Source organism: Monodon monoceros, unplaced genomic scaffold, assembly GCF_005190385.1.
Source record: "Monodon monoceros isolate NGI ecotype Baffin Bay Population unplaced genomic scaffold, NGI_Narwhal_1 Super_Scaffold_18, whole genome shotgun sequence".
NCBI lineage: Eukaryota > Metazoa > Chordata > Mammalia > Artiodactyla > Monodontidae > Monodon > Monodon monoceros.
In genome coordinates this window covers 29,149,494-29,166,878 of record NW_021703774.1, presented here as the reverse complement: position 1 = coordinate 29,166,878, position 17,385 = coordinate 29,149,494, and the positions used below count along the sequence as shown (strand labels likewise).

General features: G+C 34.2%; 1 protein-coding gene across 2 annotated transcripts in view; it reads left to right on the top strand.

Annotated features, from left to right (window-relative positions):
• Positions 1–15,900, top strand: part of EXO1 (exonuclease 1) — a 38,534-nt gene extending 22,634 nt beyond the window's left edge. For both annotated transcript variants that reach the window (XM_029229601.1, XM_029229600.1), the window contains exons 10-14: positions 1,921–2,167; positions 6,117–6,675; positions 10,489–10,590; positions 13,691–13,884; positions 15,615–15,900. In XM_029229601.1, the coding sequence (XP_029085434.1) occupies positions 1,921–2,167; positions 6,117–6,675; positions 10,489–10,590; positions 13,691–13,884; positions 15,615–15,753 (1,241 nt within the window). In that variant the 3' untranslated portion in view covers positions 15,754–15,900. The remainder of the gene's footprint in view (positions 1–1,920; positions 2,168–6,116; positions 6,676–10,488; positions 10,591–13,690; positions 13,885–15,614) is intronic.
• Positions 15,901–17,385: the final 1,485 nt, after the last annotated feature.

The window sequence follows — 17,385 nt, the reverse complement described above, 5'->3', positions numbered from 1 at the left end:
ACAACAAAAACAAAACAAAGCCCTTGCAAACTTTTAGTTCATGCCCTTATCTTTTAAATTTAGGTATAGATTATTCATGTTTGGCCAAAATGTCCTGATTCCTTATGAACCTAAATCTTTTTCATGATAATATCTCTGAACCTTTGTTTCCTCTTCTGAAATGGGAACAATATTGCCTATCTCACAAATTTTTGTATACGTGATATAACATATAAAAAAGCCCTGGTACATAGCAGGTACACTGTACATATTAGTTCCTTCCCTTCTTCTACCATCAAGATAGGCTTATTCATTTTATGTAGAGAGCTCATCAGTAAATTACCTATGTCAGACTAAGTCTGCTTCGTTATAACTACCATTTATCAATGGATTTTGTCCACAGGCACACACACAAACACACAAACACAAAAACAGAACAAAAAACAGTTTCCCTCTTTAATGTGACAGCCCTTCATATATTTAGAGACAGCCATTGTGACCCTCCTAAATTTCTTTTGCAAGCTAAAAGTTCCTTATCCAGGTTATGCTTTGGATACAATACAAATTTTTTAATAATTTGTAACTACTACAGTGAGTGGTTGTTGAGATGTGGTCTGCTTACCATAGATCATATTTAGAATTGTGGCACTATTTCAGTCCTTCATCCAGAAGCTGCTTTTACTACTGCAAACTAAGATAACATGAGCTTTTAGTAGTATTCTTGTCATTTTGCTGGCATTTACTGAGTTTCCACCAGTTGCTGTTAAGCCAGGTAGTTATATTTTTTAACTTAAATATGGGTTACATTATCCTTACTGAGGTAATCTTAATTCATTATAATCCATTGTTCTGCCTATTATTATTATTTTTTTTGAACCTTTATATTGTCTTCTAACATGGGTATTATGTCACCTGGAAATTTGAGGAGTATGGCTCAAGTATGTCTTAAAGTTTCGCTTAAAATGTGTATACTAAGTCTATGAATTTCTCCAAATAGCTAGTCTAACAACCTTATAAAAAGAAAATGAGATTAGTGTGGTGTGGCTTCTTGGTGAAGCCTTGCTGGGGATCTTACGATGTTTATTTTTTTCGTCTTCTGTAAGAGCTCCCAATTCCCTGCATAATAAACAGATTTTTACAAGTTTACTGACCTATAGGTTTTTTTTACTCTATACATTTTTGAATTTGAGGCATCACCTGGTCTGTAGTATTTTGGCATCCTCAACTGTTTTACCAACTTCTTAGAGTCATGAGCATTTACTCCCATGTGAGTGGAAGCTATTCAGACTGAGAATTAGTTGGACTAATTAAAAGTACCGTAATGCTATCTCTATGTCCTTGCCCATTTCAGCTGTAACATCTTACATTGTTTAGTCTTATGATTTATTCTTATACCAATAAAATGTGTTCGTTACACAGCAGTCTTCTAGAGCCCCATAGCTATGTAATGAAGATAAGAGCTAGAACACAAATTATAGGACAATCAAATACACCTCAAAAACCGTAACTCAGTGATGGTGTGTATATATAGCTCCTTGAAACATATTTTTTTTTAATGTTGAAAAAATTTTTTGAACCAAACATTAGTTTAATCATACATTTAATTCCTTTTTTTTTTTTTTTTTTACATTCAGAATTAGGCCCTTATTGTATAATGAGTGTAGAGCCTTACAGAATTGATTGTACCCTGAAATTTTGGTTTAGGTAATTTCACATAAAATAGTACAAATAATTGACATTAAATCATAGCCAATGTTTGAAATCGTAAAACACAGCCAAGGGAATTTTTTTTAAGTCATTCTTTACTTCCTTTTCTGATGCATAGTTTAAAAAAAAATAAGACTTCATCTTTAGGACAATAGGACATGGACTGTGAAACTAAGACCGAATGTCTAACTATACATGAAATAAAGATTTACAGATAATTTTGTTTTTACTTAGAAGAGCTATCAGAAGATGATCTATTTGGTCAGTATTCTACTTCCTTTACAAAGAAGATCAAGAAAAATAGTTGTGAAGGTGATAAATTATTGAACTCTTCTGAACGGTTTATGCCTGACCTGGTAGATGGAAATACTATTAAAAAAAGCTTAAGCACACCACCTAGGACAAGAAACAAATTTGCAACATTTTTACAGAGAAAAAATGAAGAAAGTGGTGCAGTTGTGGTTCCAGGAACCAGAAGCAGGTATAGTTATATCTATAGAATGTTGTGTGTCTGTTGTATTATATACTCTGTTGGTATTTATTTTAAATGTCTTGAATAACATTGAATCTAATGGGATAGGTGTAAGACCTGGCTTAATCCAATTACAGTTTTTTATCATGTATTGCTTTAGTTCCACTGTCCCTTGAACTTCTGTTACTTTTGTAATCTCTCCATGGAGAACCAAAATAAGAATTGTAGACCTTACTACATTTTGCATTAGAAAAACTCTGTTACTTTGGGGGTTCCTCCCCCCCCACTTTGTTTCTATTTTTTTAGTTTCTTTAAGAGCTAAATATAATTTTGCAAAGTATTTTTAGAAATCTATTTAAATGCAGATGACTATGGATTTCTCATATTAATTGATAATCTGATACCATACTAGATGCTGGGTTACAAAAATGAGAGACATAGTTTTTGCTCTTGAGAAACATGCAGTTTTTCGTAGTTGGAGAAGTAGGTCAGTAACAAAATCTTTCCATACAGCGTGGTAAGTACAATGACAAAATCATACATGAGGTGTTTTGAGGGCATCTAATGCTGAGGCAATGGTTGGAAGTGGTGGGAGGGAAGGGATGAGTGTTAGGTGCTGTTACCTAGGTTTAAATGATGAGTGGGTGAAGCAAAGAAGGGAGCCAGATACTTTCCCAGCAGACTCATGCAGCTTGGACAGAGGCATGGAGGTGAGCAACAGCACGGAGCATGGGGTTAACTATTTGCTGTTGATCACTGCTGTTATTACTTCTGCCACAATGTAAGTTGGGAAAAGGATGAAAAGGGAGCAGAAATGTAGATGATGAGGGAGCGGAAATAAGCAAGCCAGTTCATGAAAGGCTTGTAAGCCAATCTAAGGAACTTGAGTCTTTAGGGGTGATGGGAAACATTTAGAAGGTTTTAATCAAGGGAGGAGTATGATTTGATTCCTGGTTTAGATAGACCACTCTGAACACACTGTGAAGAATGGATTCTAGAGGGCCAAAGCTGAGCAGAAAGATTAGTTAGGCTGTTGCCATAGTCCCTGCTAGTGAAGATGAGAATTTGAAGGGTCAGTATAACTTAGGGGTTAGGAATTTGGACTCTGGGGTTAGACCACCTGGATTTAAATCCTGTCCTATTTACTCATGAGATGTTTGACTTGAGCAAGTTAATTTCTGGGTGCTTCTGTTTCTTCAAGGCTAACAAGTATAACAATCTTAGGATAGCTGATAGAATTAAATTATTACCATAAGTAAAGTGCGTAAAATATTGCCCAACAGATGATAAACATACAATAAATAGTTCTTATTTTATTGACTTCGGATAGTGGTACCACAACTAGAAACAGGAAATTTAAGTGTTAGAAGTTATTTAGGCATGATTTAGTAACTTTAAGAAAGAGAAACTTTATCAGCCCCTGTATTTCTCTAGAAGACTTAGAATGAATATTTTTTATTTTTCAAGTTTAATAAACTAGGTTGCAGCCAGATTTGTCTAACCATGATGATAGGAGAAGGACATGAAGGAATGAACCACTGATAATCCCTAAGCCTCCTTTAGGGGATGTTTCAAACCCTTCTCCCATCAAGTCTTGCCAAGGAAACATTCACAGTACAATGAAATGATCATTTTGATTCTTCCTTTGTTAGTCACCCTCATTAAAGGTGCTTGTTAACAGTGGAATAATAAAGAAGTAGGCCTCAAAAGATGGAAAATAGGGTTCTAGATGATTTATGCTGATTTATACATTCTAGAAAGTTGACTTCTGCCATTCAGAGAAATTTTTGGAACTCGTGTTTTATTTTTCCATTTGGGTGAAAATAAGATTTCATTTCTCTGCCTCTTAGTGCTTCTTTTTCTTTATATTTAGGTGAAACTAGAATTTCCTTTTTCTGCCTCTTTGGAGACAGCTAATGAGAATAATGTTTGTGTGTCTCTACAGGTCTTGGCTATCAAGTCATTGTGGAAGCTTAATGAAATCTCTGTCTGAAGCTGTAAATAGCTGCTTTATATAGCTTAGTTAGTAGTTTCGCTAAGAAATTGTTCAGAGGACACATTAAATGCTTGCAGAAATATTTTTTTCTGCATCAACCTCCTGTGAAATAATAATTGGGAGTAAATCTTTGATGTATAATTTTGTGATCTAGATTATAGAGCAATATCTAATAATAATTAGATATTGTTAAATTAGTTTTCTTAGCTGATTTTCAAAGTTCTTTTATATGTTATTCCTCACAACAGTATTACGAGATATTCAGGTTGGCGTTATTTTCTCTATTTTGGGCTAAGAAATTGAGGCTCTTAGAGGTTAAGAAACTTTCCCAGGGTTGTATAGTTAGTATTAGTGTTAGGAAAGATTCCTAGTCATAGTTGGCATGGTACCTTGAAAGGAGCACACAATCTTATAGGCCTGGACTTGAATTCTCACTCTATCATTTAATTAGTTGAGTGATCTTTCATATGCCATTTAACTTCCCTGAGCCTATTTTTTTAACTATAAAATATGGATGGTCATATGCATAAGACTGTTTTAAGACTAGCAGAAGTTATATATATCAGACACCTGGCACAGTACCCAGTCACTAATATATATGCCAGTGGTCATTCCCACCCCATTCTTTTTAATATAACATAACAGGAGGTATTAAATATGCAAAAGATTGTCTCCAATCTGTTTGCTTTTTGGAAGTCTGTTTTAAGTCTTATCTTTATTATATAGATACTTATCCTAGAATAATGCCTATTTATTTTCTCAGATCTAGAAATATAATTATCAGTTAAGTCACACCATAGGCTGTTTGGAAAGAAACAGCTGTGAACTAGGAGGGGTTCTGGGTTTTAATTCTGTTCTTTAGTTGATTAATTTTATAACCTTGGGCTCTGTTACTCAAACTTCTCTTACCTACGAAATAATACATAGAAAAATGTTTGGATATCATAGGGGTTATTGTTTGCTTAAAAGGGAGCTGATGTTTCTTGCTCAGTGAAAAACCAAGTAAGACTTTTCCTTTTACGTGCTGCTTCCTTCCTGCCCTGTACACATCAGCTAAGGGTTTGATGTAAAGATAAGAGAGGATATTTACTCTCCAGCATTTAGTAAATATTCTGTTTAATCATCTTGGATTTGAACTAATGCTTATTAATGAGGTAAATTCTCTTTGAGTTTCATATTTAGCTGATCATACACTCTAAGATTTTCTTTTTAAACCTAAAAACACTCCTTGAATACATCCTTCCCAGTAATGATACTGATCTTTGTTTCATTTATATTGGAGTTTTTTTTGGGTTTTTTTTGCGGTACGCGGGCCTCTCACTGCTGTGGCCTCTCCCGTTGCGGAGCACAGGCTCCGGACGCACAGGCTCAGCGGCCATGGATTACGGGCCTAGCCGCTCCACGGCATGTGGGATCTTTCCGGACCGGGGCATGAACCCGTGTCCCCTGCATTGGCAGGCGGACTCTCAACCACTGCGCCACCAGGGAAGCCCTATATTGGAGTTTTTAAAAGTGATTTTTTTTAAAGCTGCTACCCTGAATAAGTAATACCTCTTTAGTAATACAGAATTGAATAATTGATTTGAAAGTCTTAACCTCAATATTTAAATTAGTGTAGAAGTTTACAGGGTATATAAAAAGCTTGGTAGATTAGTATACTACTACAAGTTCCCAGATGGCTTGCTACTACTAGGAGGTAAGCTAAGATGAGGGGCAAATGGCTAATTTATTTTGCTTTTACAAAATAAGAGGCCATAGTTATAAAGTGTCCTTTCTGTTGCATATTTCTATATCTGTTCAAATATTTGAGTATCAGCCATGTGTAAAATCTATTTTGCCTTTATGAAATTAATATATTGATGAGATTTTTTTAAAAGAACCATTTTTCCATTATGAATCTTGTCACCTTTGTGAGAAAACTCTAAAATACTTCTGCATTCTTTCTGTTGTTTTTTCTGTTAGGTTTTTTTCCAATTCTCTGGGTTCTGCTGACTGTATATCAAAGAAAGCAAGCAGCCAGTCTCTAGATGAAACTGCTGTCACAGATAAAGAAGCTAATGTAAATGAATCAGATTGTCTAGATGGCAAGAAGTTGTTAGATATCAGTGTAGCACATAATTCAAGTGAGCATATTCCAGATGATGAGACTGTGATTGCTGAAGAGTCTCAGTCTTTTAAGACCAGCAGATTCACGAGGACCATCTCACCACCCACCTCGGGTACACTAAGAAGTTGTTTCAGTTGGTCTGGAAGTCTTGGAGAGTTTTCAAGAACACCAAGCCCCTCTCCAAGCACAGCATTGCAGCAGTTCCTTAGAAAGAGTGATTCTCCCATCTGTCTGCCTGAGAATAATGAGCCGTCTGATGTATCTCAGTTAAAGAGTGATGAGTCAAGTGATGAATCTCATCCCTTACATGAAGTGGATTGGTCTTCACAGTCTCAGGAAAGCATGGACTTATCACCAGACAGTTTAAATGCCTCAAAACTTTCTCAGCCTTCTAGTAAGGATTTAGATTCAGAGGTAAGTCACATTATGAAGCGTTTGTTTTCAAATTCATATGTAAGAGAAAATAGGGTGTTTATCAGACAATTGAGGAAATTTTGCCTACATTATGGAAATAATTGATTGTTTTAATTTTTCATTCTAGATCTTACTGTGTAGAAAGTTCATGTTTTATTCATCTGAAGGGCTTCTCTGTATTTTAGACTCTTATACATTTAATCTAACTATATTTCTTGAATCACTGTGTTCCATTGATAGGTGTCTCAAGTTGTGGAACACTTAAGACCTAAGCAGAATGATAAGCTTCATGAAAAGTTATTATAAATTTAATATTTAAATCCTTAATATACTCTTGAATTCAGACAACATTTGAAACCTTATAATGAAATGGCCCTGTTAATGGGATGGTGTTCATCGTAAGTTTTAGTACTTCAGAAATACATTTTTTTATTTACTCTTACTATTCTTTTTGCAGTTCCCATTTATGACAAAACAAAATAGTAATACAAGTGATTTTATGTTATTCTGTGTAAATTAATAAAAGCATCCTAGCCATTTTTTTAATTTGTAAAATATCTTTATCCTTACTTAAGTAAAATCAAAGCTCCAGGTAAGTACTGCTCATAAGACCCAGTGACATCATATTTTAAAATGACATGATGGCATAATAACATTCTTTAATCTGAGTTATCTTAAATTTATCAATTTAACATACTTCATTTTATGTTCACAACTACAGTTACCAAGTTGTAAGAACAATTACAGGCTTGGTAATATTTGACAGAACTTTGAGGTCTGATAATCCTGAATATTAAACATCTAATAAATCAGTATATCTTGTGTTTATAAAAAGGGAAGTATTTTATTCAAGTTCCTAAAGGAAACTTGAGTTGTATTGGACTCAAAGACAAAAGCCTAGTTACAATATGGAAGCAAATTGTTTTCATTTGGAGAAAGCGGAAATCAATTAATATATTCAAATCCAAAATCCATTCCATGTAGTGTTTTTTAAGTAAGAGTATGCCAAACCAAGCCCTTGAGGCTTTTGCTTTTCTTTTCCCATTCACTCACTTTGCCTTCAGTTTATCCATACTGTTCTAGAAGACTGTTTCTTTTAACATGAGCCTCCTTTTTTGTTCATTTGTTTTTTGCGGTATGCAGGCCTCTCACTGTTGTGGCCTCTCCCGTTGTGGAGCACAGGCTCTGGACGCGCAGGCTCAGCGGCCATGGCTCATGGGCCCAGCCGCTCCGCGGCCTGTGGGATCTTCCCGCACCGGGGCAAGAACCCGTGTCGCCTGCATCGGCAGGCGGACTCCCAACCACTGCGCCACCAGGGAACCCCTGAGCCTCCATTTTAATGTCATCTTTTTCATTTTCCACATCTTACTGCATTTTTCTCATGGTACCATTTGGGTACCATCACAGTTGCTATTTCTTGAACATCTTTCTTTAAAAATCACTGTCTATTTGTGAGGATACTTTCAGGTCTGCTGAGCTCCTTTCGGGTGTTCTTGTTCCTTTTCCAGCAGACATCTTCCTGCTTTACTAACTTTGTAAAGCTTTTAGCATGTTTTACTGAGAAACCTTACCAGCTCACAGCCTATGGGCTCATCATGCTGACAGAACTCTCCACACTTCTGTCTTCGGGGCTAACCATTTTTGTGATTATCAATTATAGAAACATAAATTCTCTCCCCTCAAAAACAAACAGACTAACTAAGAATCATTCATTAAGTCATCTCTTGCCACCAGATGTGGTAAATTCCTCTTTGCATAAATGAATTAATCGTCAAACAATTGGGACAATAGCAGGTAACATAAAAACTGTGTAATCTTTCTTTATTCAGAAAATGTTTTAGAGAACCACAGTGCCACTGGGGCTTCATTTTGAATATCAGGTTTTACTGTATGGTTCTGAAGAAAATTCATTGGAGACTTCCACTGGTGGTTCACTGTGAAAAGCAACAACCATGTATTCTATGTATACTGAGTTCATTAACAGTATTGGAGATTAATTAATCTTAGGATCTTACTCTTGATCTTTATTTTAAGAAATGATACAGCCCAGAGTCATCACTACTATAAGCAAGAAATGTTAGAGTTTCTGTAAGTTACAACCCAAATTAATGGAGTATTTTTTACTTTTGGATTGTTTTAAATATATAATACTATGTAGAATCTCAAGATAAATATTTAAAAAAAACCTCTTGAAAAATGCAGAAATGTAAAGCCTTCTGAATTTGCATTCATTGTCCTTTTTTATTTGACTTTTGTGGGAATCCAGATAATTCTGTCTATAGAAAAGTCTTACATGATGGGATTGGGGTGTAGAGGGTAGGTCTTAAAAGTCTTTGCTGAAGGTAACTGTGCATTTGATACAGTGCTACTCTACTTCTTGAAAGTATATGCCTTTTTTCTCTTTAATGTTGAACATGTTACACAATGAAAAAGAGATGTAAACTATACTGGTTCAACCTTTTGTAGCTAGTAATTTATGAAAACTATTAGCCAAGTTTACAAATGATGTTACAGCAGGAGACTTTTTTTTTTTTTAACAAGAGAACAAATCCACACTTTTATTTATTTACTTTCCAAAAAGTTTAAATCCTTGAAGGGGTACAGCATCACGTGGATTCTGTGTCCAATGGCTTTAGCAGGAAGATTGCTTCAGAATTTGGCATGAACCCCATGCCATTGTTTCCATGAGCATGAGTTATTTTTCCCTAGATTACTCTGGTTTTGCCACCTTGAGTTACAGTGTTGTTCTTTGCTTTGTACACATAAGCATACCTCTTGCATAGATAGAAGTCAGTTTCATCTCAAGCATAAACACCTTCAATTTTAAGAAGACCTGTGTGCTTCCTCTGGTTCTGGAGACTCTGCTTACAGGTTTTTTTTTTTTCTTTCTTTCTTTTTTACTTTGGGGCAATGTGGGATGCATGAAAATTTCAAGTATAGTCTTCCATTGCCTGAAGCAGTTGTAGATTCTGGATAATATCACAATATACCAGACACTGGGTTGGCTTTAACATTATGTGACACAGCTTGTGCCTTGCTCACAGTTTGGAAGGGGATACACAGAACATCCAGTACAAAGATGACCCTGAACATGGATTTTGTTATAGGATCCAGGTCCCCAACATTGCAAACTTGGGAGGAGGAATTGAGATCTATCATGTCAGTATGGTTTAATCATGGCAGGAAAGACTCAGTGAAAATTACTCTTATATGTTTGGACCTGAAGTGATTAAGAAATGAATCACTGCAGCCATCTGTCCATTAAAAAGGAGGGCAGCAAATGCTTGGCATGTCTTTTTTTTTTTCTTTCTCCCAGGACAGTGATCTCCATGTTGTGGGGGTTTTTTTGTTTTGTTGAGGTATAGTTGTTTTACAATGTTGTATTCGTTTCTACTGTACAGCGAAGTGGAGTTCCCTGTGCTATGCAGCATGTTCTTACTAGTTATCTATTTTATACGTATTAGTGTATATATGTCAATCCCAGTCTCCCAATTCATCCCACCACCATCCCCCATGCTTATAGTTTTTTTTTTTCTTTTTGCTTATAGCTTTTTAATTTATATTTTACACAGTTTACTTCTTCAGCTGGTTTTCTTTAGTGAAACTAGCAAACACCGTTCTTTCCACATTAGATTAATTTTCTTTTATTCTATTTCATGCTTTTTATACTTTTTTCTTCTGATAAATTACATTTTATTTACACTGATTTTCTCAATTTACTTGTTTTATGTTTTGTTGAATATTGGTCAGTTGTCATAAAAATTTGATAGTAAAAATCTAAGTTTGCTTTATTTTTTCATCTCGGGGATCTAGGAATCTGATTGCAATTTTAAGTCACTTGATAATCAAGGTAATCAGAAATCCAAGCTATACTTATTTCATTTTTCAAAAAAAGGCACGCTTCTAAGGAACAAGGTAAAACACTTACTTAAATTATTTTTAAATTTCAGAAGCAGCTCATGCTTATTACCAGGCAATAAGAAATATAAGCAAAATTAAAAATCAAAATGCCTATATTCTTATTTACACAAAATGTCTACCTTCAAACCATCTAGAACCGTATTTGTGCATGATTTGTAGGTGTGTAAATTGTGAAACCTGCTATTTTTCTCTTACAGTATAAAGAACTTTTTCTATGTACTTACATAACATTACTTATAATGAATAAAATATGCCATTGTATGGGTTTAGCTAATCTTCTTATGTTTGTCCTTTACCCTAAAAATTTTTGCTGTAGCAAAGAGTACTACAACGAAGATTTTGTTGGTAAATATTTGAGTATTGTACACATTTTTGATTATTTCGTAGGGGTGAATTCTATGGAGTGGTATTACTGGTCCAAAGGCATACATGGTTTAAAGCTTTGATGTATATTGCAAAAAGGCATTCTAGAAATTGGGTACCTGATAAGCCAAGCTTTTTTTTTTTATCAAACTATGTAAATATATGTGTGACTGCATAATGAAAGCTTGTAAGTTAAAGCCTATTTTATATATTAAGTGTTCTTGCCTGTAAATATCAAAATACTAATTCCTGACTTAAAAATGGGCAAGGGACATGAACAGAGATCACAAAAGAAAAAGCACAAATGGCTGATTAACATATAAAAAGCACATTCAACCTTATTAGTAATCAATGCAAATCAAAGTAATAAAATATAATTTCTTACCTCTCATTTTTCCAAAAAAGTTTTTAATTTACTCATTTTATAAGAGTATAGTGAGATGAATAATCACATGTTTAGGAGAGTAAGAATTGTTGTGCCATTTCTGGAAAGCAATTTGAAAGAGTTCAAATAATTTAACCCAGTAAGTGCATTCTAAAACTTGAGCCTAAGGAGATAATGAGAGTTTAAATACAAGAGCACTTATTCTTGCATTGGTTGCAATAATGAAAAATTGGGGGAAAAAAATCTAAATACCTAGAAATAAGAGAGTGAAATACATTAAATACGTTGTTGGTTTTAGCTCTTGGCTGGCAGATATATAGGTGAATTTTTTTTCTTTGTTTTCTCATGTTCTTCTATAGTGAACCTATATTATTTTTCTTATATTTATACAAGAAAACTATATTCATATAGTTAACATATTATTTTCTTATGCATATTTTTAAAAGCATAAAACCTTTACAAAAATTTTAAATAAATGGCCTGGCATATCTATTTGAAAGAAAGTCCCCATCTCATACTATATAAATATAAAACTGAAAGATAACAAGGATATGAATGTAAAATATGTAAATATAAGATTCTTTTAAAAATCTTTAAGTGAGAAAGGCTTTTTCAAACAGATACTTTCTTGGAAAGATGTCCATATTACTTTTGAATGAAAAGGGAAACCATGCTATTAAACAATATTAAACACAATAAATAGCATGGTATTTTTGTTTGCTTAAATGCTGGAAAATACACGTGTGTATGTTTGTACAATCATAGTAAAATGTCTGGAAAGATACCAAAATTATTCACAATGATAGGATTAGAGATGTAGAAAGTACTTTCTCAAAAGGAGCTATATTAAAGATGATGGTTTAATGTCCTCAAAAGGAGGACATTAAACCATCATCTTTTTATTATTTTTATTCTTTCTGTCAGATTTGCATTGTCATTGTTTTAACTGTCACTTCTGTTTTGGTGACAACTCCCCAGATGAACCTTCCTTCTTGCTCCCTAATATCCAAATTCAGTATCTAAAATCAAACTCATGTTTTTTTAACCTCTAACCAGTACTTCTCAGAGTATTTTTATCAGTTATATAAAATTATAATATTTGTTCTATGTCACTTAGTTTCAAAATCTTACGGTTGTCCTCTTTCCTTATAACCTCCAGTTGGATCCTTCTTTTTCAGGGGTTAAAGAAAAACAACCAAATAACTATACCTATCTAAATCCTGTTTCTTTCTTTGTCTTATTTCTTGCTCTCCCTTTTCCCATCACCAACATCCTAATTCAAGATTTCATCTTTCGTGTGTGAGTCCTTCCATTCTTTATACACCCTCTACTAGATTCATTAATTTTAAAGCCTTGTTTTATATTACTACACTCCTACTATCCAAAAAAAATAGCAACAAAATTTTAATGGCTCCATATTTCACACAGCATAAAAATCAAGTCAGACAAAGACAAATATCATATAATATCACTTATTTGTGGAATCTAAAAAAAAATGATATAAATGAACTTATTTACAAATCAGAAATAGACTCACAGACATAGAAAACAAACTTATGGTTACCAAAGGGGATAGCAGGAGCAGGGGTGGGGAGATAAACTAGGAGTTGGGGATTAACATACCTACTACTATATATAAAATAAATAAACAACAAGGACCTATTGTATAGCACAGGGAACTATGCTCAGTATCTCGTAATAACCTATAATGGAAAAGAATCTGAAAAAGAATATATATATGATATATATGTATATATAACTGAGTCACTTTACTATACACTTGAAACTAACACAATGTTGTAAATTATACCTCAATTAAAAAAATCAGTGGATTCAACTTAAATGTCAGTAGAGATCTGTTTAAGTAAATTATGGCACATTTATACAATGGAAAAAACAGGCAACCTATTCAAAACAAAATTCAGTTCTACATGTGAAATGGAAAAATCTCCAAGATACATTGTTAAGTAAAATCAAGATATATTAGGCAAGAAAAACACAGTACATGACATTTTGTAGTATGCTGCCAGTTGTGTGTGGGGTGTATGTGTGTGTGTATGTGAATGAATTCAGTGGTTGTACAGGAAACTGGTAGCAGTGACTGCCTAAAGGCAGTGAGGGAGTAAGGGAGACTCACTTTTCTGTCTGTTCTTTTATACTCTTGATTTAGTGCCAGGTACATGTATTACCTGGTGAAAATATGATAATTTTTGTAGACGTTTATAAGCACACTTTTGCACATCGATTTTAGGTTATTTTTTGTTCCAGTGTATAAATAATAGTTTGAAATTAAATAAAGGTAGTTGCTTTAACAGAATAGTATTAAAACAGGCATTTAATCTTCAGGTTCCTGGGCTGTATAAATCTAGTTCTGTGGACAGTCTTTCTACAACCAAGATCAAACCTTTAGTACCTGCCAGAGTCAGTGGGCTGAGCAAGAAGCCATCAAGCATCCATAAGAGAAATCATCATAATGCTGAGAACAAGCCAGGATTGCAGATAAAAATCAATGAACTCTGGAAAAATTTTGTATTTAAAAAGTGAGTTATCTTGTAACTTATTCTAAAATGATAAATATTTTTTTCTGTAATTTCAATCCCTGTCTCCTCTTTCTATTTTCATATGAATCAACTTCTTTTTCTCTTACCCTAAGAAAATTATTTTCCACTAGTCCCTTTAACTGACTCTTTGTAAGAATATTTAACTTCAGTTTCTGTACCTTCTTTTAGTGAAAACGTGGCAAACTAAAAACCTCAGTTCTCAATCTGGCTTTGGGGTCTCTCTGTTGTTAAGCAAATTACTTTTCCAGGCCTTAAGTGTCTTATTTTTCTTTCCTTCTGAATGTTGTTGTAGACTTGGGAAGGTAATGCTCTATGGTACTTCTGGATTTAAAGCAGTTTGTTTCCCTAAATTATCACATCTAAAATGGGAAGAATCAATGAGTTTATATGATGAATTAACCAGATTTCTAATGTATGTAGCAAACACTGTTTTAAGAGAATTGACCCTCTATATATCTACATTTTTTGAACCAAATTGCATCTGTTAGACAACAAAATTAGCCACAAAGTAGCATAGATTTATAATTACTTTATTTTCTTGTTCTTATTAAAGCAAATGTGCTAAGAATAAACACAAAGAGAAAGGGAGGGAGGGAAGGGGGGAGGTGACTTACATGGGATGATAAGATTAAACCTTACCTAATAGAAATGTTATCACAATCAGATGAGATAGTATGAGTGGAAACACTTTGTAATAAGTGCTGGACAATTATGTTTTTACTTTACATTGTGTTAAGTCTAGATTAAACCATATAGCAGCAGTTCTCAAACTTTTTTTTAAAAATATTTATTTATTTATTTTGGCTGTGCCGGGTCTTAGTTGTGGCACACGGCATCTTTCTTAGTTGCAGCATGCAGGCTTCTTAGTTGCAACATGCGGGCTTCTTAGTTGCAGCATACGAACTCTTAGTTGTGGCATGCATGTGGGATCTAGTTCCCTGAACAGGGATCAAACAGGGATCAAAGCTTTACTCAGTTCTGCTTTTGGATTATCCGTACAAATGTCAGCACAGTAAGAAAGGCAGATAAAGTCTAAATATTATTATGAAAATAGTTTTGATCTTACAAACCCCCTGAAAGTGTCTTGGGAATTTTTAGGCATCTGTGGATCATACTTTGAGAACTGCTACTAGAGGGAAATTAAGGGTGCAACAGTATTCTTAAATGCCTTTTAGAAAAATAAGACTTAATTACTCCTGTTGAAATTTTGTCGACAGGACATAGAATCAGTTTTGTTATCTTCATGATAGGATTAATTTTTATAGACATAGAACTTCCTTCCAAAAGTTGGAAGAAGGGGAGGGGTAAAAAGATAGGGCTTAAACATTTGTTTATGCTTCACTCATGCTGGTCCTCAGCCAGACTTGAGAAGGGTTCTAGAGAGAAAAGAACTAAAGTTTGTTTATTGGAACTAAAGTTTGTTTATTGGAACCATTCTGCCTTAGCTAGTATATATTTAGTAGTGGCTTGGCACCTACTTTGAAAGGTGATTTAGAAAGCAGTCATGGGTACTAAGAAGCAAAACTTAAATTTTATTGGGCATACTCAGAGGAGAACCTGAATGTGTCATATAATAAATTGAGACAAATTATACAGTAGAGGGTTTTATCCTCTTTACATACCTCTATTTTGTCCAGGTAGATTATTTTCGAATAAACACTACCCTAAAAACACCCAATAAATTCATTTTATTATATTATCTTTTGCAGAGATTCTGAAAAGCTTCCTTCTTGTAAGAAGCCAGATCCCCTGTCTCCAGTCAAAGATAACATCCAACTAACTCCAGAAGAAGAGGATATATTTAACAATTCTGACTGTATGCGTGTTCAGAGAGCAATATTCCAATAAACACGGGAAGCTGGGAGGCTATTGCCTGCAAGAGAATCTCTATCAATTTCATGTCCTGTTTGAGAATGAAGCAGTTATCAGTATGAAAGACTTGTTCTTAGATCTATGCTATTTATTTTTAAATAGAGTACATTTTGTATATTAACTATGTAACTGTTTTTGTTCAGCTTATTATATTTTCATAAGAAGCTAACTAGAGAAATAATTTTGGCTTTGACAGGTTTTTGAAGTTTTAATGTTAATTGAGCAAGTCCCTTGGAACTTACAAAAATCTACTCTAAAGATTTCTGTAATGTTGTCAAGTACAAGGATGGTAAATGGAAAATCACAATTCTGTGGTCATTTTGTACTAGAGGAAATTACTGTGTTTCTTTGAGCTATAGTTTTTTCACCTGCCTTTCCTGTCTGTCTTTCAGGGTTGAATTGGATATACAGTTGCTGGGATGGGAGGGGTAGTTGGAAGGGTTAAAGATCATTGCATAAATGGGGCAGTGCTCTGTTTTCCCTAAAGAGTTTGGTTGGGTTACAGATTGACAGTAAAAGAAAATTGGTTTCAGCATCATATGAAAGGCACTACTTCTTATATCATTAATATTCTTAAACTTCAAAATAGCCTATTTCTCTTATATGTCTTTTTTGAAGTGTGGGTTAAAAATTCCCTAACGTATATTTAAAACTAGTATCCTAGGTGCAATGTAAAATACTAAAGCTGCAGGGTCTGTGATGTGTACATACTCTGCAAAGAAATAGATTCTTGGAAAGAAAACCAGCTATGCAAGTGAAGATCTGAAGTAAGGAAGTGAAGTAAGTGACAATCTGACAGGAAGTAAAGGAATTGTAAAAGTGTCTGATATAGAGGATAAAGGAAAGGGATCCAGAGCATTTTAATTTTTAAATGAGACTTAATAGAGGAGGTCAGAGTGGAACAAAAAACATAACATTGTAAGAAACAGCATAAAAATGTTAAAAGGGGAAAAACAATTTTTTAAAAATCTGGAAAAGATCAAATACAAAGAACAAAAGCAAATTTGAACTTTCTGTGAATGTTTCCTGTTATAGAACAAATTAAGAAAGGGAAGATGGTAGCAGTGCTGTAGTTTGTCAATCTCCGAACCGTCGCATAGCAGCAACTGGATAGCAAAGTCAAAATACTAATGAACAACATTACAACAAATTTAGATGGCATCATATACTTAAATCCTGAAATATAAGTGGGTGAAGACAAGCTACCAAAAGCCACAAGACCACAAAGTGGTACTAGCGTCTATTTGGGAGAAGTAGAGCATGGCAATAGGGCATCTAATGGACCTGAGAACAGAACTTAAATAGAATGATTGTTGAAACACATAGCAGGCCAAGTTGCAAACAGCCATTTGAAACTGGGAGATGCTTTGAGCATTCCAGTGGTGAGTGAGTGCAGGAGACCTACAGTAATGTCTGAAGGAATGAAGCAATGTAGTCCATATGAACTTTTGAAATGATTTGCCATATTTGTCAAGGCTCCACAGAAGAGAAACTGCTGGCTGTAAAACCAAAATTGAGCAGGAGAGTGACAATAGGCACAAAGGAAGATAAGGTTAAATACAGTGAAGGGAGGAATTGTGGACCAAGAAATCTCAGCAGAATACTGTT